The sequence below is a fragment of the Vidua chalybeata genome, chromosome 3, assembly GCF_026979565.1.
Source record: "Vidua chalybeata isolate OUT-0048 chromosome 3, bVidCha1 merged haplotype, whole genome shotgun sequence".
NCBI classification, from domain to species: Eukaryota; Metazoa; Chordata; class Aves; order Passeriformes; family Viduidae; genus Vidua; species Vidua chalybeata.
In genome coordinates, this window is record NC_071532.1 from 56000528 (window position 1) to 56023670 (window position 23143).

A 23143-nucleotide genomic window follows, 5' to 3' on the forward strand; every position below is an offset into this window, starting at 1 on the left:
GAATGCTTTAATGACAGTGGTGGCACTTTGCTTCTCCTGGGATATGTGCAGTGTGTTGCATGACAGAGTCTGAGCTGGACAGTCAAACCATATCCCTACGGATTTATGGCTTGTGGTTTTTTTCCTGGTTTGTTTTTTCTTTAACCAGAATTTCAGATACTTATTGGGTCGGTACCCACACCTCAAATTTTGCAAATGTAACCTCAGATGAATCACCATTGAGGAAGGAGTTGTGGGAGTGTGAAAGGCAAAAAAAAAAAAGTGGTTTCCTGAGCCTGTCATGCTCTTGCTAGGCATGTGCACACAAACAGGTGAGGCAATGTGTGCATGGTGTCAGAGGAGAGTTGGAGCCTATTTAATCTCAGCAGAGGCAAGATGAGTCTTGGCTGAGCCAAATTCAGACAGAAACCAGCAGGAAGGCACAGATGTGCTATGGACATTAACATAGCCCATGCATGCTCTCAGATATGCTTCCTTCCAGAAGTTTCAGGAGTAGGGAAAGGAGTACCCTACACCATGCTAAGGATCCACCTGTTTCCTAGTATTTAGTGTGATTTTTAAGGCATTTTCTATTTAGAATCACAGTGTAACAGGGCATTTCAAGCTAAAAAGTTTCCTGTGTTTCAGTTATCAAGTAATACTGCTGGGAAACTTCACTTTCATTTAAAGAAATATTTTCCAAATGAAAAAAACACCTACTGCTTTACATGAGAAATAAAAATTAATTTTACTTGATAGTGCCATAATGGTATTTTAACAGAAAAGCTCTACTTATTCAAGAGGCATTTTACATAGCAGAAGCCTGGATTTACAAGACACTTGTTTAGCTTTAGTTTTTCAAAAAAACTGTTGATTATTCAGCACTTCACTATCAAAACAGTCTCACTGATGGGCAAAGACATCCACCATATGTAGCAACAATGCTAATTCATATGGAGAAGGGGGCTAAAAATTAAACTCCTATTGCACAAATAACTAAATCTTTAGGGGATTTTAAGCTGGACTTTTGCTCCAGCTGATACCAGACTTACCTAGAAAACAAAATCATGTGTACTACCTGTTTGTGCCTTATATACTTTGGTCAAATGTCTGCCAGCAGAAACCACATATTTCAGATACTTAAAAAAGAGTAATTTCACATCTGCTGTGGTTTGGGAATGGTACTCTCCAATTCAGTGTCCCCACCAAGACTCTCCAGGAATGCCTTCTCCCAGGAACCAACTCCTTTTCCCCTGCTCCCATGATGTGACATCGTGCAGAATAACCTCCTGGCCAACTGCTCAATACTAGTCAATAACCTCCCTTCCAATTGCTGCAAAAATTAACCCTGTCCAGGCCAGAAGCAGGACACCATCTCTCACTTTTATTTTGTCTGAGAATTTTTTACAACAGCGTTAGGAACTTCCTGAACCAGTTGTTCATTCCCACTAGCAAACCCCAGTGCTGCACCCTTAGCTATGCTGATGCAACCATTTGCAGGCCATCACCAAAAGACTCTTAAGGAAAGGAGGATTAAAAGTCTCATATGAATGGGGAGTGTTGATGCATCCCTATCAACAGCAACTTGATTCCACAGCACCTCTGCCACCTGGAGAACTAGGGTGAGAAAGAAAGTTGTAAAATGTCCAGGGTGTCAAAAGCATGAAAGATTTATGATCAACAATAAAAGCTATCCCTCTTCTCAGTTCCCTTATGTAAAGTTGTGACTGTTGCACAACTAAGTACATTTAGGTGAAGATTAGGTGACAGATGGACAATAGACATTATGGATTTGGATAGAACCTGACTTTTATAGATATACAACTATGTATTAGTACTACTGCTGAAGCAATTATGGCAGCTTCAGAGAATTTGTTCCAAATTCAATTTCAGTTTCCTGAGAAAATGGTATCATAAAATACTTATGTAAATTTACATTGAATATGAGAAGATGCTTCAGGGCCTCACAAAACAAATATCTGCAGACAATTCATTAGGATTCTCTCAGAAACAACCAATCTTGCCACTCCTGCCAGAGAGAATGTTCACTTCTGAAGTCTCACACATTTAGAGCTACCAAAGCCATATGCTGCTTTTGAGGCAAGCACAAACACACGCTTGCTGAGGCTGCCAAGCACCCACACCATAAACAGGATTATCTCCTAGGCTAAAGCATAACAAGTGCTAAAGCACAAATTGCTTTGACAAAAACAGTATCTATGTAGCTGTACATTTCCTTACTTGATAGAGAATGACTAAACCACGAAATCAGCACTGATTAACGTGAGAGCCTGTCATTCCCAGGATTGTATTGATTATCTAAACTGAATCATACCAGTGTTATCATCCAGCCATACTGCCACTTCCAGTCCACCTCACTTGCAAGACATGATATTGATGCCAACTGGTGCTGTTTATTACAAAATCTTCTTTCTTCCCTTACTATTGACAGCAACTGACAGCTTTCACTAAAACGTAATTTAATAGGGCTTAATTTCTGCTAACCTTTTCTCACATTTCCTTCACTCTTCATCTCTTCCTTCACTTCTAACAGCTGACTTCAGATTATCAGTTTTTCATGTAGGGCTTGATAAGGATTTCCATGGACAGCCGACCAGCTACAATAGACCTTCCTTTCATCCTTGTTTCTTCTGCTGCTCACACCCATGTGCCAGTGCAACTGAGGTAGCACCGCTGTTTGTGCAGCTGCACATACCAAAGACAGTCATCCAGGCTAAAACATATCCCAGGGAAAAAAACCCTATTGCAATCCCTATCAGTTCACACATCCACCTTATCATAAAGGCAAAGCCTGTGTGAAGCAGGAGGAATTGCTCAAACTGTTCAAATCTGAGCACTGAAAGGTACCAGCAGAGAAAGCGAGTTGGGGCAGGGACACACACCTTGGCTGGGATTCCTGAAATCAGTCTCGATGCCAAAAGTCAGTATTAAGAGAAACAAAGCATGCATATTACCAGGCATCTGGTCTGAGACTGTGTTCAAGATTTCCATCTTTTGCATCCTAATTTGGGCACCTGACTTTTCAAGCTCTTCACCTACTGGAGAAAGGAGTTAATCTTTTTAACTCCCCACAGCCAATCACTGAGACTGCTGAAAACAACCTGTGTTCCCTTCCTCCTTAATTTCTCCTGCTTTTAAACATCCTCCTGACTTCCTCACCAATATATCTCTGCAAAGCCAGAGACAACAGCAGTGAGTCCCTAGTCATACTACATTCCACTAGGTTGCAGCTAAGTCCCACTTCCAAGAGAAGCCCTGGTCTAGTTTAAATTGAGTACCATAAGTGAATGCCCATCAGTGCAGCACTGTCTGACAGGATCTCTTCACAGTTATACAACATAAATACTTAAAACTACTTTATTCTCCAACAAAACTATGATTCTGAGAAAAAACACACATTTAACCAGAGAATATACAAAAGCATTATTTACTTGTAACTTACACATTTAATACTTCCAGTACCTTAAACATTCACTTTAGTCTCAATACCTATTTTTAATTATGACATCACCAGTTTAATTATAAGGTGAGAACCTCTGGCCTTACTGTTACTAAACTGTGTTTTAGCATAAATTCTTAATATAATTTGAAATGCAAGGCAGTGGCACTTTTTTTTTTAAACTTACACATTCACTGAAAGCAATAAAGAAGAATCACTAGTTGGCTAAGTGGAACAGTATGCAGACATCACTCATTCCTCTTCTTGGGAAGGCTGCCAAATGAAAACATGATGGGAGTATGGCTGAAGGTGCTGTGTGGGGTGACAGAGTGCAGTGCTAAAACAATAGCTGACTCTGCACATTTGAACTCCTACTTCTAGCTTTTCCCTTGGATAAAATAAAAACGCATTTATTGAAGCATCTGTATATTCTGGTTCCAGAAGATCTGTGGCTGACAAAAGGATTTCCAAATCTTCCTTTGCTGGCACAGGACAAGAGTTGGTTTTTTTAATTAGTGGAAAAGCATTTTCAGTCAAGCTAAACAGTTTGTGAATCAACACCTAAGCCTGTGGCCTTAGAGATTTATTTTCCATTTCCCCAACTTTGAAATCCCAGCTGTACATAAGAAAATTGTTCTGTGTGCAAAGAATTGGGAAATAATGAAAACAAACATAAAAGTACAGCGCTGTCAAGAGCCTACATCCACAAATAAAGACATGGAGTGGCAGAAAGACAGATTCCAACCCTAGAACACCCAATTCAGTGAAACAAGTGTCCAGACTCCACAGAAATCTCCTTGATGGGAGTGGGAGGAGTGGGAGGTACAGACCTATGGAATTCCTCTTTAATGTGGCTTCATTGCTAGATGTCTTACTGGCAGTAGAGGGGAGGGGGGAAATAGTTTAAAGCCCAGCATACGGTGCAGGGCAGCACAGCCTGCATTTCAGGATAAGAAATCATCACCATCAATTACTAGGAAAAGTTTCAGTAAGGACCATTTTATTTATTCCCACCCCAGCAATACCTAAGGACTTTCCATTAGGTCCACACATGACTGAACTCATGCTGTATGGAGAACAAGACAGAAGCTATTTGCTTCCTAGACAAATGAGCAGAGGTATGCTGGGCTGGTGTGACAGCAGATACACAATAGATGGGTTTCATGGCTTAGCAACTCCATGGTATTAGTAGAGGAAACAGAAAATACTCCTGTTTACAAACTATAAGAAACACACTGCCTTGGGATATTCTTCTGGAGGTTGGCATCCTCAAACACAGGCCCCATGAGCCCTTCTTGACTATGCCTTCATCTTTGAGCTGCTCCTCCTCTTGCAGTACATGTGCCAAGGAGCCTTCTCCTCCACCAATGGGACTCTTCCTCCTCCATTATCACAGCTCATTCTTGCTTTTGGAGACCATGGATGGAAAAGAAAATTATGCACAGAGAACCACTGCTGGCAGAGTTTTCTCTGTTTTGATACTACCCTTAGACCCCTCTGAGTGACCCATTGTCCGTGACAGCTGAAGCAAAGAGTCGAGGGAATGAGATAAGTGACAGCCCACACCATACTGCCACAGCAAAACAGAGGCAGAGGCAGACAAAACTCTGGACTCAGATGCTCCAGATTTGCCCAAACTATTATTATGCTCCCAGCAGGGGAAGAAAATACCAGGGCTCAGGCTGCTAATTGCTTGAATGCCTCTCTGAGAAGTGCTGCTACTCAACCTTGCTCCCAGGGGATGGTCCCAAGCTGAGAAAGATCTCCTTTGTTCTGCAGGCTGGCCAGGCAATGCACTACACTCTGCCTAAATATCTGTGCAATCAACTTTGACTGGATAACCTGGAAATATTTTCATTTGTCATTATATTATCTAAAGGCATAGCGCTGTCAAAAAAAATTGTCATCTGACAAATTTGGAAGGCTGGAACAATCCCTTCTCCTCCCTCCCATTTGTGACCTTTAGAGTCTTCAATTTAGTTTTCCAGTATATCAAAAATATATATCAGTATATATTAGTATATAAAAGATATACCAGTATATCACCAGCATAAATCTGGTGATTTGAGGCTCTTCAATAATATTAGTCAGGTTACCATGTCGTTCTTTTAAGGGGATAGTGCTAACTCACTGACCAGCCAGATATGCTGATCCTGCCTCATGCCAAATGCCAGTCCTTCTCCTTTCTTCTATCTCCCTGGCACCCACTCCACTCCAGCTGCTTGTAGGAAGGGACAATGTCTCTCTTAAAAACCTAATGCCTGCCTTCTTCAGACCTATGCTTCCTCTCCTAGGTTGAGAAGGGCTGCTCTAAGTCAAAGGAGAGTTCACCACAGCAGAAGAGAGGAGACCAGGATAGTGAAGGCAGGTCACTCAACAGGCGTGCATTAGCGAGGAATATAGCTTCCCCCCTTCTCCTGATCAAGAACAGGCGCTGAAGCCAGAGAAATTTGGGAATGGGATGCGTTTCCATCCTCTCCTTTCCTCCCCCTACTTATCTAAACTTACTTTTAATGGTTCAGTCAACTTTATTTTGAGTAATAGCTTTCTGCCGCAACTTAAAGACCCATACTTCAAGAAAACTGAACCCAGAAGGGAAGTCAACAGTGATAAGAGGATTGATATTTTGATATTTTCCATATGTAGCAAGAATATATATTAAAATAAACTGCCACAGATGATTTCACAAAGAGTTCAGGAGGCCTTTTAAACAAACCCATTCTTCAAACACTGAAGAGAAACTCTGCAAGAAACCAACTCAACAGTAACTTAATAGAGGTTATTGTGCAGAGGGGGCAAAAATCCACACTAAAACCACACAATACCATAGTACTTACTTCAATTACTGCCAATAATATTTTAAGCTATGTTATAAACTCTGAAGTCTATGATATGGAAACTCATCCTTGCTACTGAAGCACCCCCCCCCGACCTGTGCAATTCCTAATACTGTAAGCATTTCAGGGTACTCTATCTGTTTCTGTCCTTTTCTTACACTTTTACTGCGGCAATGGTGCAGTATTTACTTGTCATAGGTCATGTCTTGTATTTGATCCATGAAGTGACTGCCATACTCCCAAAACCATATATGAGATATTCTGTTCTCATTCGAAGCCCCCAAAAATATTTGTGCATCTCATACCAAATGTCAAACAAACCCTTGCTATAATCAAGATTAAAAAAAAGTGGGACTTTAGGAAGAGTGCATCATGGAATGACAACCTAGGAAGTTTAAAGACACCAAATTAGATGCTTCAAGGAATCAAATTAGCACAGTCTTCTAATTAGACTGGCTTGCCATGATACTGAACAGGAGCAGAGCCTGAATCCTGAACTGATACAACTGTGTTGTGTCCAATGTCTAAAACGGCTCATTCGGCACATGCTAAGGTTACTGGATAAGATGGCATAAATATATGAAGATACTTCAGAAAAATCCAGCTGATTCTCAACTTTTAACCAGCATATGACAGATCTAGAAAATACTTTCTTCTAGTGTTCTTCTCACACTATACAGATTTGTAAACATCCTTCAAGGAAGCTTTTGTTTTCAAAGACATATCTGGAAATTACATAAAGCACTACAGAGATGCATGCATTTAGAAAAAAAAAATGAAACAAAGAGAGCCCACTTGACATGGGCTATCCTCTAAGTACGTGTCTGCACACTAATAATATAGTTTACTGCAATGTTTGTTCTAACTAGAAAGAAAGGACATAAATCAGTTTTACATAAAAGGGTTTGAAGCTTTTTTTTTAAATACCCTGGGTGTTGCTGTTTAACAAAAGATCAAAATATTGAATGAACCTGTTACAGCTACAGTGGTCTGTGCTGTTAGAAATTTTTCTAATTATAACCAGTTTTGTAAGCAAATTCTGATGAAGCTTTCCAACAGGAAAACAAGGTGCATAGACATCGCAGGATTAAATGGAGACATGGAGTAAAGGGAACAGTAGAGCAATCTCATGAAGACAGACAGGTATATGAATGAAGTGGTAGTGGTTTTAAGCAGAGTATTTTCCCTCTTTGACATTCCAAAAGGGAAAGAAAACAGAAAAAAAAACCCAACCACAATAAATCCTGTGAAACTTGAGGCAACCAGGACTTAATATTATTCAAGTAACTGGACAAGTCTGACAATCAGATAAGGGATGGAACTATGTCCTTTCACTTACACCCCCTTTAGGCACAATGGGGGGGAAATAATCTATCTGAATCCCATTTTACTGCTTCTTATCTCCGTTAAATTTCTTAATTTTACCCCTTTGAACAGCAGAAACCACACCTCAAAATTGCTACAACAACCAAAATCAGGGCAGGCTTATTTGGGAGAGATGGCTTTCCTTCATTTCTCTGTGAGCCTACTAACCAATTGACCTACATACTGTAAAAGTGGCAGCATTGCTGTTTCATTCTCCTACTTCCAGCTGCTTCAATCTCCATCCTTTGCACAGTAACGATGAAACAGAAGCCTGAACTTTACACTTCACTGTTTTTGTTGGCCTGAATGTACTTTTTTACAGTATTTAAAAATCTTTATATGTTTTTATAAAATCCCTTCAACGTATTTTTAAGGCTTACAATACTTGTGTGAAGTTACAGGGTACTAAGTTGATGTAAAGATGTGATTCATTCCCTTTGTGCTCGAGATCCTGCTGCTTATGCAACACAGTACGAAACGACGTGTCTGGGAAAGACATCAAAGTGGAAATCATTCTGATTTTCTTTATAGGCAGAGTCTCCCCCTACCAATCCTTTTTACTCACTAGTACCACCAGATTGTAAGCTACACAGTGTATAGTAACACCAGAGCTTTAGTATGAGCCTTGTCAAAGGCTAATGTGCTATCCCTGTAACACAAGTGTCCAGTGGGGAAAACTATTATATGTATTTCTCAAAGAATTTTTTCCCCCCATTTTATTACACAAGCCCCATAAGATGATAGTCTCAGTTTTCAGAGCATCTCAGTAGAGACAAACTTAGAAAGGCTTATACATTGTCCATTTTTCAGCTGTAAAATTGTTGCATGGGCAAAATGCCTTGAATACATGCTGCAGCACTAATATTCCCAACATATTTCCATCTATTCTGTCAGGGCAGGGGTTAATACTGATATGGGTTGGCTGGATTACTGACATTTTGTAAAACAGCAGGGGAGGTGGAAAGAAAAAATAAAATGGGTGCAAAAGATACAGGGGAGATATCGAGGAGAAGAGAGAATGAAAGATGACCGTAGGGCATATCTACCTCAGGCTGAACTTTTTTCTGGAGAAAAGAATCAAAACAGGAACTTCCAGCCATTTAAAAGAATGAAGCTGAGGTTCTGCTGTAAAAAAATAGCATTTGAACATTTTCTAAAGAAACTTAAGTAGCACGGGCACAGGATCTGAAACTTGACAAGGGCTTCCCTAGAGCCAGAGAAGTCTGTTTGGCTGGTCAGATTTAAACCCACCCACATTTGGATAGCCAGGAAGAAATCACTTGTATAACCTTCTTGGCAATATGTCCCTCCAAATGTTCTGCCAGCACAGTGGTACCCCAGCACCTCCAGTGCTCCCAGGGGTCCAAGCTCCTCTTGACAGCTCACAATGCTGTGATGTTACCTTGCAGACAACTGCAATAACAGTCTCCAAGGCATGGAAAAAGAGTAACTAACTCTGGCAGACACAGGACTGAAACTTGGACCACACTATCCTTTGTTAGGTTATCTGAGGGCTAAGCAAATTAGCCCCAAAGCCCCAGCAAGGATCAAAGGAACAAAGATAGGTGGAGGAACCCTCTGTGATGTAATCACTGGACAAACCTAATCAGTGAAAATTAGAGCACCCTGAGCCTGTTTCCTATGACAATCCAAGAGGAAGATGAGACCATTGTCCTTGGTGTGAAATGCACCAAGATGGGTCAATAGGGAAACTCTTTGATCAAAAAACTTTGCAAATGAAAGGAAGTGATTGCCATACAGCAGCACAGGGCTCTATGGGACATATGAAAAAGCAGATTTTGGGACCATGTGAACTTTATGATGGGATTTTCAAAGAGGATAGTGGGAATGTGTAAAGATTGTTTAGTGGAAAGAGCAAAGATTGGAAAAGGGAGTAATCAAGGTGGACTGAAAAGGAACAAGTGTGGGAAGAAAATGACAGAATAGGGGAAGAAGGGGTCAGTTGTATGTAAAGGTGTCTGGCCAGTAGTCTGACTAACTGAGCTATGTGCTTGAGGATCTCTCTGTTATTAAATCTGGTCTCTGACTGCCTTTTGTGTGGGTGTGCTGTCTGCTTTGTACATATGAGGACAGAGAGTGTGAGGAAAGGACTGTGCCCATCAGCTGTAGTGAGCTGCAAACCTCAGGGGCTTGTGGACTCTGGTACCATCAGCTGGAGCAGGACAAAGGCCCTGGGGGCTGCTCCTGAATAGACAGAGTACCTGGGGCCAGCAGCAGTAGCAGTGATCCATGTACTGTGTGTACCATATTGTACTGGCAGGCTCCAACCTGATCATCAGGAGAGAAGGAAAAGCACTGGGTCACCTGCGCTCTTTGTGTTCAGCTGAGAGCTGGCTGTGTAGGTGGGTGCAGATAAGGGCAGTGCTTCCTCTCTGTATTGACCTGGCTGGGCTGGGCAGATGTGTGGGATGAGCATGGACATGCTACCTGTCACATCCTTCTCATACAGACAGTGAATGCTTCAGGAAACCACAACCTGGTGCAATACCTGTGACTGTGAGACAGCAACTACATCTCTTTTTATTCAACTGATCATTACTAGTGAGTATCCTGCTCTCTCATTAGACAAGCCACAGATTGCTTGTTCTCCCCAGAGATTTTAAAGATTTAAAACCAAGGCAAGTTCCTTTCCAAGTATTTTAGATAACTTTGTTACAATGTTCTCCATGTTCTTCTTGTTTTAAATCCAACTCTTATGCAGAATGCATTCATTAAAAAAAAAAAAAAAAAAAGAAAAGAAATCTTACCTCCAAGCTGTAGAGATATTTGAAACTGTTTTTTTGATTGGCTGCCTTTTCCACAGCTTGAGCTAATTTTACTGCTCCTTTACCACCAGCTGACCAATGATTGCAGGGTACGGCATCAAATGCTCCAGACTCCTTTGCAATCTTACACACCAGATCAACCTCAGCTGGAGAGTCAGTTCTGCCAACCAAACAGTCCTGTCTCATTATTTTGTTTAATTAGTTCTCTGTTACAACCTTACAAACTTAGCCTTATTTTACAATCAGCAGTGGTAAAGCAAGTATATATAGAAATTGTGCCATATACATAATGCATTTAAATGCAGCATATGGATTTACATGTTTCAAGAAAATTTTGTAATTGTTATAGCTAATTAACATGGAATTATCATCATCGTAATAGTATATACATTTTTTGTTGGTTTTAGAATCTTAAGAACAAGCTAAGAACTTAAATATCTTTATATTCCTGATGAAAAAAGGAAATTATTTAATAGCTTCTTTGTTCATGCCAAACTGAATAATTTAAAAACCAAGAAAAGTGAGGAATTTGAACAAGAGTAATGAAAGAACGGACTTACTTGAAGACGTTTAGAGCAACCACAACAGGAACTCCAAAGAGCTGAGTAATTTGAATCTGTTTCTGTAGATTACAGCAGCCATCAGCTACCAGCTGGAGGTTCTGTGCAATTAAATAAAAATTATTGGAAATGGTAAGATACATAAAGTCTTCTCCAGCCAAAGAATTTTCCATAAATTTAAGTGAACATAAACAGTGCTGATCATAGCAGTTGCAGGCAAGTGAAATTCTTCCAGACGAAAGTATTCTGGCACTTATTAATTCTCATTCCAATTAATAAGCACCAGACATAATTAGTGCATGAACCCATTGAGACACAGGATCTTCTGAGACACAGGAAGATGGTGCAGCTGATGACTGGTTGCCTGTCATGATTGTGAAAGGGATGTTAGTCTGCTGTTCGCAAAGTTTACAAACAGACTGCAGTAGTGGGGTGGGGTTTGACATACAGATGTGTTAGATGCAGAGTTCATATATACACATACATAGACTAGCCCAAGCACATTACTGGATTTCCTTATTTACTCTTTTACCTCACACTTTGTAGGCCCTGTCTTAGTTGTAACAAAATAGATACCCTTAGCTTCATAGAAGCAGAAGACCAGAACTTGTCTGGAGTGAAGTAACAAAGAAAACAAACCAGCAGAATTCACTCTTTTTTGAAGAGTGACATCCCACCCCAAATGTGAAGCATAAACATATTAAACTTGTTTTTTAATGAACAGGTTATGCTATCATTAATTTCAGGGAGCGTCCTCGACCCCTACACCACACTGCTCTTGTGCTTTTATAAATGCCTGTACATTGATCAGTCTGAAAACTTAGTGGCCCTGGAAAAACTATTGAAAAAAGGTTATTTTTCAGCTATTTCAGTTCATTATTACAATCCACTATGCAGTCACACACATCATACACCTAAGAGGGGTAACACAAAGGGGCTGAGGGAGGATGAGGTGGTTTTAGTTGTTGGCAGTGCCTGTTAGAGATGTTCACTGAATGTCAGCTTTAGAGCATGCTACTGTCAAACCTGAGGCTGCACACTGTCTAGCCAGAGCAAGAAGTTCTGATTCTCTGTACACCATATTATTTTGTTCCTTTATACAAAACCCTCTTTAAAGTTTTTTAACAGTTCCTCTTACCTCTTCTGTGTATTCTTTCTTCAAGGGTGCACCAGCAGTTACCTGGGATCAGGTAATAATAAACAAGCAAAGTCATCACAGATTGATACTTGTCATAACCCTAAAGGGTCTGAAGTGCAATTTTGCTTGCTTTCTGTACTGCCAGTTAACCCATACCATTGCACCCAGCATCACAGCCTGACTGCAGCTTGTGTTTTATTCCAAGATGCACCAGCACACAAACAATAGCAACACCTCCTATTGTATTTGGGTAGCAAGACACAGGTAGTGCCTCAGCAATTAGCTGCAGAAGACCACTAGGAGAGGCAGCTGGATCTCATTCTACATGTTGTTACAGCACACCAGCAATGCAAAGACAATAGGCAGCAATTTCCAACAGCTGAAGATATAACAGCAACATAGAAGAACATCATCTTTGATGCTCTTTAATTACTGCCCATGGCAAGGAACTACATGCAAGTAATCTGTTGGAAAGCACAAAGGTATACATGCAAAGTGCATCATGGGGGTGATCACTGAGTGATGTACTGAGTCTCCAAACGTCAATCCCAGGCACCAGACTTACTCAATTTTATCTCTAGCATTAGTCCTTTTTATAGTTAACATCCCAGTAAAAGTATCTGGTACTCTACATGCCTCAGTGATGAATGCATTATATTGTAAATAAATTAAACCTTTAAACTTCTAAGGACACAAGTGAGACAGAAATAGACACAGTTATTAAGATATATTTAAGTCCTGTTTTTGCTAGATTGAATGATAACACATGTGAAAATATACTTGCCTTGATAGGGATGGAGAAATAGAATTCAAAATAAAGAAAACATGCATCAGAAGTGTACCAAAATGATAGAAAATTATATCATTATATTAACCTGAAAGACTGAAAAAGGGTAGCTCAGCTTTAACTCTTAGAGAAGATTAGCTGTAAGGGAAACCATGCCTTCTAAAATTTTGTGGCGGTGGAAACAGCTCTGGTATTTTCCCCCAGTGCGACTGTTTCTCTGGCAGCATCACTCTCCAGCATGCTACTGGGCAGATGAAAGTGCTCCTAGGAGTTAAGTGCCTGTGTGCTTGGCTAGCACAGTCTGATCTGATCGCACATTCGGGGAGCATTTCTACAGTCAGTAATCTGTAAAATCTCTTTGTGGCTTAGACAGCAAAAAATGAGACACTGGTGACTCCTGGTACACCAGGAAAACACTTGCAAAATTTCATCAGTCACTTCAATATCCCCGAGGGAATTAATCTGAGCAAAATAAAAGGACATAATGGGTACCCATTACTGGAGTGAAAGAAATGTCAAAACCTTCACTAACAATGTTCTCTACTTCCACTCACATACTGCAACTTGAACTTGTCCCATTCCTCCTTGGCTGTCAAATTTCCCAGCCTGTGAGACTTCAGTGCACTTGCAAATGCTATTTCAAAAGGCAGGGAAAAGAATATCTATCTCTTACTGCTTTTTTTTTTTTTTTTTTTTTTTTAATGCAAGAACCTTCCCTCCCTCTGCAAGATATAGTACTTCTTCAGAGTAATTTGTGGCTTAATTTTAGAGATAGCATTAACTTTAGTGATAACATCTATACAATGAGGTATCTCAGAAGGGTTATCTAAATACTGCCCCATAGACTACCCCAAATATTTCTTAAATCAAGGTATTTTACTTATTTCAAATATTAGCAACAATTTGATTTTTCCAAGAAAGGTGCAAAAACTTACATTTGGCCCACCTCCATGCATCTTCAAAGCCCTCACTGTAGCAACAAGTACAACCACACTGGGAACCAAGCCAGATGCTCTGCATTTGATGTTGAAGAATTTCTCCATCCCAATGTCAGCACCAAAGCCAGCTTCAGTTACTGTTAAACATTAAAAAAACAAAACACAACCACACATTAAACATGCTTTTGGTTAAACACTGGAGGATATCTCTACTTCAGCATACAGTGCACTTAAATACACACCAGTACTCAGTTTTGAATGAACTTTTAAATAGAGGTCTATTTACATTACTGAGTCTGATTAAAAACCTATTCCCAGCTCAGAAATAAATTCTCTTATTCTTATATGTACAATATCCCATCAAAGGTAGTTACATGGTGGGGGGGAAACCAAGCAATTTAAATTAGTTTTTTCAAAGTCAACCAAAGTCTTTTAAATATACTAGTCCTCTAAAACCACTGTTTCTGTGCAATTATGTGTAAAATTATTGCAAGTTTTCAGATATAAGACTTCCCTATATTATTCCTCCTCCTTTAATTTCACTAACAATGTGCTTTCATCACAATTAATGCACCTAAATTCTCCTAGGTTTGCAGAACTTCTGGTAATCTCTTGCTTTTGTGGAGAGGATGTTTAGTTATAAACACAAACCAGCAGTTACAGTCACATTTCAGTGTTGAATATGCTGTTAAATAACTAATTTAATAACAGGATTTTGCACCAAAGAAGTCAGATGTGAATGTAACGTGACACAAGAGAAAAATCTGTGCAGAATTAGGATACACCTGTCAAAGTATGTTTAGTGAAACTACAAATAAAGAGAAGATAATCTGTATGAAATGATACCAGCCTCTTCAGAGTGAATTTGTTCTGAGTTGTCAAATAGAAATTCTTTTGATTGCTTATTTTAAAGTCCAAGTAATTTCTTTCTATTAGGCAAAGACAAGCACACAGAAAATAATAATTAAAAAAGGATTAAATCTCCTGTTGGTTGAAAATTTACTGATGCAACGATTTCCCACCAGAATACATTAAAGAGCTGGGCTCAATGCACAGCTCTCAAAGATGCGAAGGGACTTTCAGGCAGACAAGTCAGGGCGAGAAAACAGCTTGCTCCAGAGGCTTCTGGACCTGACTCCAAGCAGGGCTGGTAACATGTTCTCATAGCCCAAATCAACTTGTAAAAACTCGTAAATTCCCTTCTCTTTCCCTCTTGCCAGCAGTTTTGTCTCTCATACTTAGGAGGGGAAGGGACCACAAAGGGCTGATTGAACATTTCAGGATTGACAACCTTCAGCAGGGTCAAGGAGGAGGACATACAGATGTGCTCTGTTGCTGGGGTAGAAAGCATCTCACTGTTGGCAGCCACTGCACTTCAGGAAGTCCCAGCCTTTGAGCATTTGTCCTAATCCCACTGGTCCTTTTCCACCTCTTCTTCATTTCGCACAGGCTGAAACAATTGCCTGGATCTGCTCTGAGGGAGGAAATGGCTGCTGGGGCTGGGAGAGGAAGCAAGTAGTAGCAAACAAGGGGGTGGACCTGCTGGGGGGAGCAGGGACCTCGTGAAATAGTAACATGGCAAGTGTCATGATTAACGTTCTCCTCAAACATTGTAATAACTATATCATCTTTTTCTAAATAGCCCTGAGAAAAACAGACACACCAAACATGGGAAAAAAATATGTATGTTTACACAAATGCAGTAATTCATAGGAGCAAAGCTAATGCCAGGATAAGTCACATTAAAAGCAGACCCAGGGATCAGATTTCTGCTTTCCAATAACCTTCATTCTTCTTCTCCAGTCTCTTATGTGGCATAGGGTGATTAATGGGAACCCTGAATTAGGAATATATAACCACGATCAATCTTTAATATAAACAACAGATAAACTACCAAGTGCTTGAGAGGGTGGGAAAATAATTTGTCTCTTACAGAGATCGCCAGCACATATACATAGCAGTCTCCTAACATTTCCAAACAAAGTTTCCAGGGAGTTAATCCATTTCATGCCAAGCCTTTTCAGGGGTCAGTTTCCCTCTGAGAAAGGGGGGGACTGCAAGTCTGCCTTTCAGTGGGAGAAAAGCAGAGATGTCAGCCTTCCACAGCAACTGCTTGCACAGCAAGCCACCCTTTGGGCAGTCCAGGCAGCCAGGGCTGTGAATATTCCTCTATTCTTTGCAATCTTCCCTTTGATATGGAGGGAAAAATTCACATTTGCCTAAACCCAAATAGTGTGTCAGAGTTCACTGGAGTGAGTGCTACAACATGGAGACAGGATTTTTTCATTGGACGTGGAGGAAAGGGAGACAAACGTCAGTGCTTTCTCCAGTGTGCGGAAGGAAACAGGATGTAGTAGAAAAGCTGCCTGGATGAAAGTTGCAACTCCATTTTATTTCCTCCAAGGAATATTAAGAAGATAGAATAACATGCCAAGCTATTCTATTTTAAAATCTTTGTGCTGAAACACTTAATACAATTACTTTCAGATTGTTTCCTGCCTTCAAATGAAAGCATCAATGAAAAACACAGACTAAGAATGGGAAGTTTCAAACTACTCTACATTTAATGATCATGAGATAAACCAGCTAATCACTTTAAATGTAACAACAGAAATTGAAAGTAGTACGTGGTGAGCTAATCACTTTACATGTAACAACAGAAAATTAAAGTACTACACGTCCATTTATTTTGATAATAATTTCTCATACATAGTTTGTCAATAGAAGAGAATTACAGGTGAACTCACACAAAATTTAGGCAACAAACATCTACTTCAGTAGTTGTGGTCTGCTGTACTTCAGCTGAAGAAAAGTTTATGACACAAGAACTACCTGCCTATACATCTTAGCCCAACTTCAGCTCCCCTCCCCTAGATGCCTGTTTATCCTGTTTATCCCAAGTGACCATTTCCCAGCTCCATGAATCATGGCTACCTGGGCTGCCTGAAAGCAGGTAGGGGGTTTGTAATAGGTACCAGCATGATGTTAATTGCTTGCTTTGATTTCCAGGCCACAAACACAGTTCCAATGCAATTTTAATGAAAGTAAAGAGGTAAATGATTTGCCTTCAGCAAGTTCACAGAAAACACACAGGTATTTGCGCTTCCAGGCTGAGAACACAGCTCCATGGCAAACATATCAGTGTTATTACAGTCCCAGGCCTTGTTTTGCGTTCTGAATCCCCTCTTTGCGCTGACAAGACTCAGTGATGAGTTGGACAAGTGCTAAAAGGTTACCTTCTGTGCACAATTTTCAGCCAGTACAGCTCTCTGGACTCTCACTGTGTGGTCATATAAAGTACAAAACCAAAAGTGCAAACCTGTTGTTTGATTTTGTACTTCAGTTTTAGAGCCTAAGCATCATAAAGAACATTGGAATGAGGATTAAAAATTAAAATTCCATGTATCAGCAGTGCACTACCATTGCATTACTGTTAAGAGTGGGCTATAGGTCAAACCTAGCAATTAGTTTACATCTATATCAGAAATAAACTGCATCAAAATGGTCAAATAAGGTCAAATAACTTGTTCTCATAAAATATCCACATGAGTGGGACCAAAAGCAGCTCATTCTAACACATCTGGGTAACTGCGGGATCTTGGGTCAAAAAGCCAGTAGGCAAAACACAACACACACTTGCTACAGGTCTTTCTAGAGATCATTTAAGTGACATCTACTTCACCCACTCCTGCTACAAAAATCATCAATAAGCCATAGTTTTCTTTCAGAGCAAGAACCAAAATATCAAAATTAGGTAGGGGGAAAATGGGGAAGGAGAAGCCCATAGGGGTGAAATTAGGCAATAGAGAGAAAAGTCAGTTAGGTGGTGCAAAGTCAGAACAAACTCTCTTCACTGGAGTCTTTAATTCTACTTCAGGGTTCAGGCAAATGAACAAATCACTCTCATGGTTTTGTTTCTTGTTTATAATTATCATAACCTCCTTCATGTAATTACTGCCTTATCAAGGACATCTGGGAATCACCTACATGTGACAATAGCCTAAATAGACAGTGTCCTGTGTTAAGCAGCTAATCAGATTTCACCATCATTCTTAATACAAAATCTAATTTTTCTCCATCTAAAAATACATCTGTCTTGCTAAAGCTGCATAAAGTGGTTCCACATTACTCGTACATTGACATAGTGCTTAAAAAGCTGTACAGAAAGTCATGTTTAGAATATTTTTCAAAAAGCTATTTCACCCACAATTGAACTTGATGTGTACTGAGGGTAATTTCTAATGAAAGTATCTTTTCCTTAGTCAGCCCTTTGTATCAACAAATCAATGTCAAGATAAAGTAGCTGTACTATAAAGGGCCAAGTCAGATGCACACACATGAGGCAAAGCTTGAGGACGAATTGTGAGCCTGGATTCCTGAACAATGTAAAAGGAAATGGAAACTCTGATCTGCAAGTTGCCATTTACTCCCCACATGTAAACATATCTGTTCTAGTGCAGCTGTCTGCTGGTAAACTTGGGAAAGGAAGAGATCAAAGTCACAGAAGCACATGAACTGTGAACCTGGAACTGGAGATATGCTAGCTATAAAGTACTGATACGCTCTTTTTAAAATGAAAAATACCAAGGTGCGCTATCGCCAAAATAAACCAGGATGATCAGTGATTTCTCTAACAGGATATCATATTTTTGTTAGTATAGCTAGGGATGAATAACCAGATGTTTGTCCATTCTGACTCTGGCAATAATTTGATGTGAACTTCCATTATTATGACTGATTTTGGAATGTAACAAATACTTTTTTCTCCCCCTCCCCACCCCCCTAAAAGAGGGAGTTTTCCTGTTCATTTTTCTTTCCACACATTCTCAGATGTCATGGAACACAGGAACTCACTGCTACCACTGCTGAACACAAAGTCCAGCAGAAAACTACACATGAATATGTTAAGCCTGAACATCTTCCATCCCATGAAGAAAATACGTTGCACTGGTTTTCAAAATTTTATGTTGTTGTTGTGAAGTCTAGAAGAAAAGGTAATGGGAAAAATATTTGCCCCTAAGTTTAACAGACCATAAGATAATTGCATGTAATCTGTACTTTCCATCTTTTGCTAAAGAAAGATGCCAGGATGGTATTTGCCCTGCTGACTTCAGGGCACTGGAGGTTTCTGATTGTTGACACCCAATCCATGCTTTTTACTGAACCAGCAGATATGGCAATTCATTCTGCCTTCCTTCAAAGGAGACTTATTATCTCCTTTGGCTGAGTTTCAGGCCTCGGCTAACAGTCACTGCTTGCTGGCAGCAAGGGCTGCATAGGAAACTTGGCTCCCAGGAATACACTTAATTTAAGTGCTGGTTCCCTCGGGACTCCATAACAAGCTATTTCAATCTTTTCCTCAGAAACATTTATTTTTCCATAAGAAACTAATTTTACCATTGAAATGCAGAGTAGCTTTAATTGAGAAACTAAAGGTTACCTCATAACCTCTCACAGTTACTCACTTTCAATATCAATTGCTGTTAACTTTCCAAGAGCATCCCATACATTAAACAAAATAATATGCACAATGACTCATACAGATCATTCCAAGACTATAGACAAAAAAGAAGTACAGGAAGTTCATTTATTTACTGCAAGCCAGATAGGTGAAGAAAACTTTTAAATCACAATCCTGTAACAAGCTTACAATTCCTTTTTCTGGGTGTTAAAGGCCTGTTTATGTATGCATGCTGCAGATGCTGGATTTTAAATTCAGTGTGGGAATCAAACTGAAAACTCCAGGAGCTGGCAGGAGTAGCACTGCGTGACAGAAAGCATGCTCTGCACATCTCCACAGCTCTGCTTGCTTCCCCATCTTGAAAATATACAGAAGTGCAACTGCAGTGATTTCTGCCTCCAAACCACCAACTTAGGGCATAGTTTTACACTGTGGCTGAACCAAATGAGCACCCTGACTTGCTGAAAGGGTAATTCTTGTTCATTCTTAAGTCTTCTACCTTTCTCTCCTGCTCTGTCCCTGCTGCCCAGACTTTTTCGGCATCCATTTAATTGGAAGGTAAATTGTTGCAATTTGCTAAACAGAAAGCAAAAACCAGAGTGCAAAAAAAATTGTCAGTTTTTCCACTGGGCTATATTTGCATTAGTTGAAGTAAGATCAGACAAGTATCTGAACGTGTCCAAACAAGCAGCAGAAGCAAGGGAAGGAAGGAAGATACATTTCAGCAGTGGAAAACTTAATTCTTCCCTAGCTACCTTGTCAAAACATATTCCAATACTTCTAATGTAAAATTTGACATTTTCTTGCAGCTCACTATAGTAATGAGCTCATTATTTAAATTTATTACTAGAGATTAAAACCAGAGGATGTCTTACAAGTCACAAATTATTAATTCTAATAGAAACTAAGTGAGCTGAATGTGGATTCATGGGCTATATGTTTCTTTGAATGGCTCTGCTAAGCCTGTTGGGTTTTACAGTCACTCTCTCGTAATTTCTGTGTCTTATACTCATGTAAAGATCTGTAACTCTTAGGCTAAGTGTTGGGCCCTGACATGAACTGCAATGCATAGCTGAATATACTAACCAAATATACACAGTCCCCGCTTTTGTAGCCTCCTTTTGTTACAACATTAACCAGAAAAATTCAAACAAAAGAACTGTGAATTTTAGGTTGCCTCCTTTCACCATTCACAGCACGTTTTCTTTGAGGTAACAGAGTAACATTTGCTCATAAGACAGATGACCACGTTTGGAGCACAATTAATGGCACAGAAATAAGGCAATTACTTTACATACTTTAAAGATCACCATGGTCTTTGGCAAAAGAATTATTAGTCTTCTGGTAATTACAAAATTAAAACCTCACCACCTCTTTATCTGGAGTTGCATGGAAAGAAAAATTAACAGCAGCACTGATGGCTCTTCATTTAAGGCCATTCTTTTACAATTCTGCAAGGAGTACATTAACTTATGGTACCCACAGTATTTCCCTAAGGGCTTAAAATAAATTTCATCACACTTAAACCACGTTACTCAATGCATATCTCACTACCAGACTTTCATTTACTTCTACTTTTAAAAGATCAGTTGGCTGAAGCTCCTGCCACAAATATACCTTTCATCAGAGTGAAACTGCTTTCTGTTGAGCTCTCAAGTTTTGGGTCCTTCTACACTCCCCTTAAAAAAGCTACTGAAAATGGACTTTGAACATGCTTTGAGAATTCATGTTACAAACATCTGGAAAACACTAACTTCAAGGGGCAGGCAGAGAGCCTGCAAATTTCTTCCCTGGAAAAGTTCTAAGCATTTCATCAAATGGTCATGAAGCAAAACATGCTTTAGCACCAATACTGTACTGTTTTGTGAAAAAGGAAAGAAGAGATGCAAAGAACCCTCTTCTTGAGACAAACCACCATTTCAGCATATGCCCTGGAAGACGACCTATTTTCTGGGCAGCAGAAACACAATCGGGCAACGGATGATGTTACAGGTAGTGATGAGGAACACAGAATTTCTGCAGCCAGACAAAGCTACCATGAGAACCTATCACAACTCCGAGCCAAAATCCATGTGAGCAGCACCTCCCACCACCTGCTGGGCTGTGGGTGCCCTCGCTTGCCTTCAGACGGGCATGGCTGGCAGAGGGGGGAGCCCAGGAAATCACTCTGCCAGCCGCCCGCGCTGCTCCTCGTTCTCGTCACAGAACAAAAGCATTTGTGCACGGACAGCAGAAGAGTGGTGGCGGCCGAGGCTGCGGCGAATGCCACACAACAAAGGGCCGCTGAATCACGATGATCAATGTTCCTGTCACTTGCGCAATCACCCGAGGCACGGCAGGCACGGAGTCATCCATCACCGCCGTGTAAGCCCACCCCGCAGTGCACGCAGCTATTCGCCCCGGGCAGCCGCGGGCAGAACTCCCCCCGACTCTGCACCGAGGCACTTACTTGGAGAAGCGTTCTCCACTCTGCCCTTCTATCATCCGCGGAGCACTTGCATATTATGATAAAGTTTTTGCCCATGACTTAGGCACTGTCTTTTCTGTGTACCCATGTAGTGCATCCTTCTCCCGGAGGGACAAACAGCTTCTGGTTTTATTTCATCCCAGTTAAATCTTTGCTAGGAGACAGAATGCCTTCCTTGCATGACTGGCCTGGGAGAGGACACCAACAACACTATTGACAGCACAGCTACATCTTTTAGAAATTCATGGGAAAGGGCATCTCCTGTTATGTATCCCCAGGAAGAAGGTATTATTCCCCTGCATGAGCAGTTTGTCTTGATGTAAAAATGGCCTAGTGAAATATCTGATGCAAAGGCTCTAAATTATGCTACAAAACCACCCCAAGAGCTTTGCTGGAGAGTTCTGTGAGAGCGGAAATTATTCTACAAAGAGTGCAATTTGTGTGTATTAAACACATACAAAATTTAAGGTATCAATAAACAAAAAGACATTCCAAGGAGACAGAAAACACCAGGTACTGTTAGTAGTATTTTAGGAGACAGGAAATAATTCCTAGTAGTGAGACCGTGCAGCATAAGCCACAGAAGAGCAGAGGAGGGTAAAAGAAGCAGGCAGGAAAAGCCCACTGTGCTGCACAGACTTCATGCAATAGCCACATAGATGGAGAAATGCAGCAGAAGCAACCTTGGAAATCGTGGAAACTCTCCAATACCCTTTGCAGGTAGGCATTAGTTTGGTTGCAATCACCTGCATTTTTAAAATACTATATACAAAACTGGTATTTGAACCTCTACTCAAAATGTAAGATTGATGATCTGCAACAAACTTATTAATATGTATTTGCTGTTTTCCCTATAGATTTTGGATACGGAAAAAAAAACCTCAACTGGTTAAAATTGCTCTGGAAAATAATTGTGTCTATTAAATGATATGATGTCATGTGTAATTTATCTTACAGAAAGAATTACAAACTGAGGAGAGAGAAGGTACTAAGGTCACACACCAACGAATCCCATCTTTCTACATGGAATTCCCAATTAAAAATGTAGTCAAAACCAAAATCAAACCAAACTACAATTCTGCTGGTTTACACGACATATACTTGCAACTGCTCATGGCTAAATCAATTCTTTAATGCCTTTGGTGAATTTATCCACTTAACTACAATTCATGTTATCAGGGCAACAGAATTGCCATTGCAAACTACCCATTACCATTTCTGAAATATTTCTACATTATTAGTTGTCCCTCCTTACTACAGATTATAAATTTTTTTTTTTTTTTCCTCTTCATAATTGCCCATCATCTTGTCATCTTAGCTACTCTATCATCCTTTAGCCCTCCCCCACATTTTTGTGCTTTCTTG

At 40.1% G+C, this 23143-nt stretch overlaps 1 protein-coding gene across 2 annotated transcripts in view; it reads right to left on the reverse strand.

Annotated features, from left to right (window-relative positions):
- The window catches only part of MTHFD1L (methylenetetrahydrofolate dehydrogenase (NADP+ dependent) 1 like), a 145241-nt gene that overhangs the window by 52422 nt on the left and 69676 nt on the right, over positions 1 to 23143 (reverse strand). For both annotated transcript variants that reach the window (XM_053938391.1, XM_053938392.1), the window contains 4 exons: positions 13848 to 13987; positions 12126 to 12167; positions 10988 to 11088; positions 10410 to 10587 (listed from right to left, as the gene is read on the reverse strand). In XM_053938391.1, coding sequence (XP_053794366.1) covers positions 10410 to 10587; positions 10988 to 11088; positions 12126 to 12167; positions 13848 to 13987 — 461 coding nt within the window. The remainder of the gene's footprint in view (positions 1 to 10409; positions 10588 to 10987; positions 11089 to 12125; positions 12168 to 13847; positions 13988 to 23143) is intronic.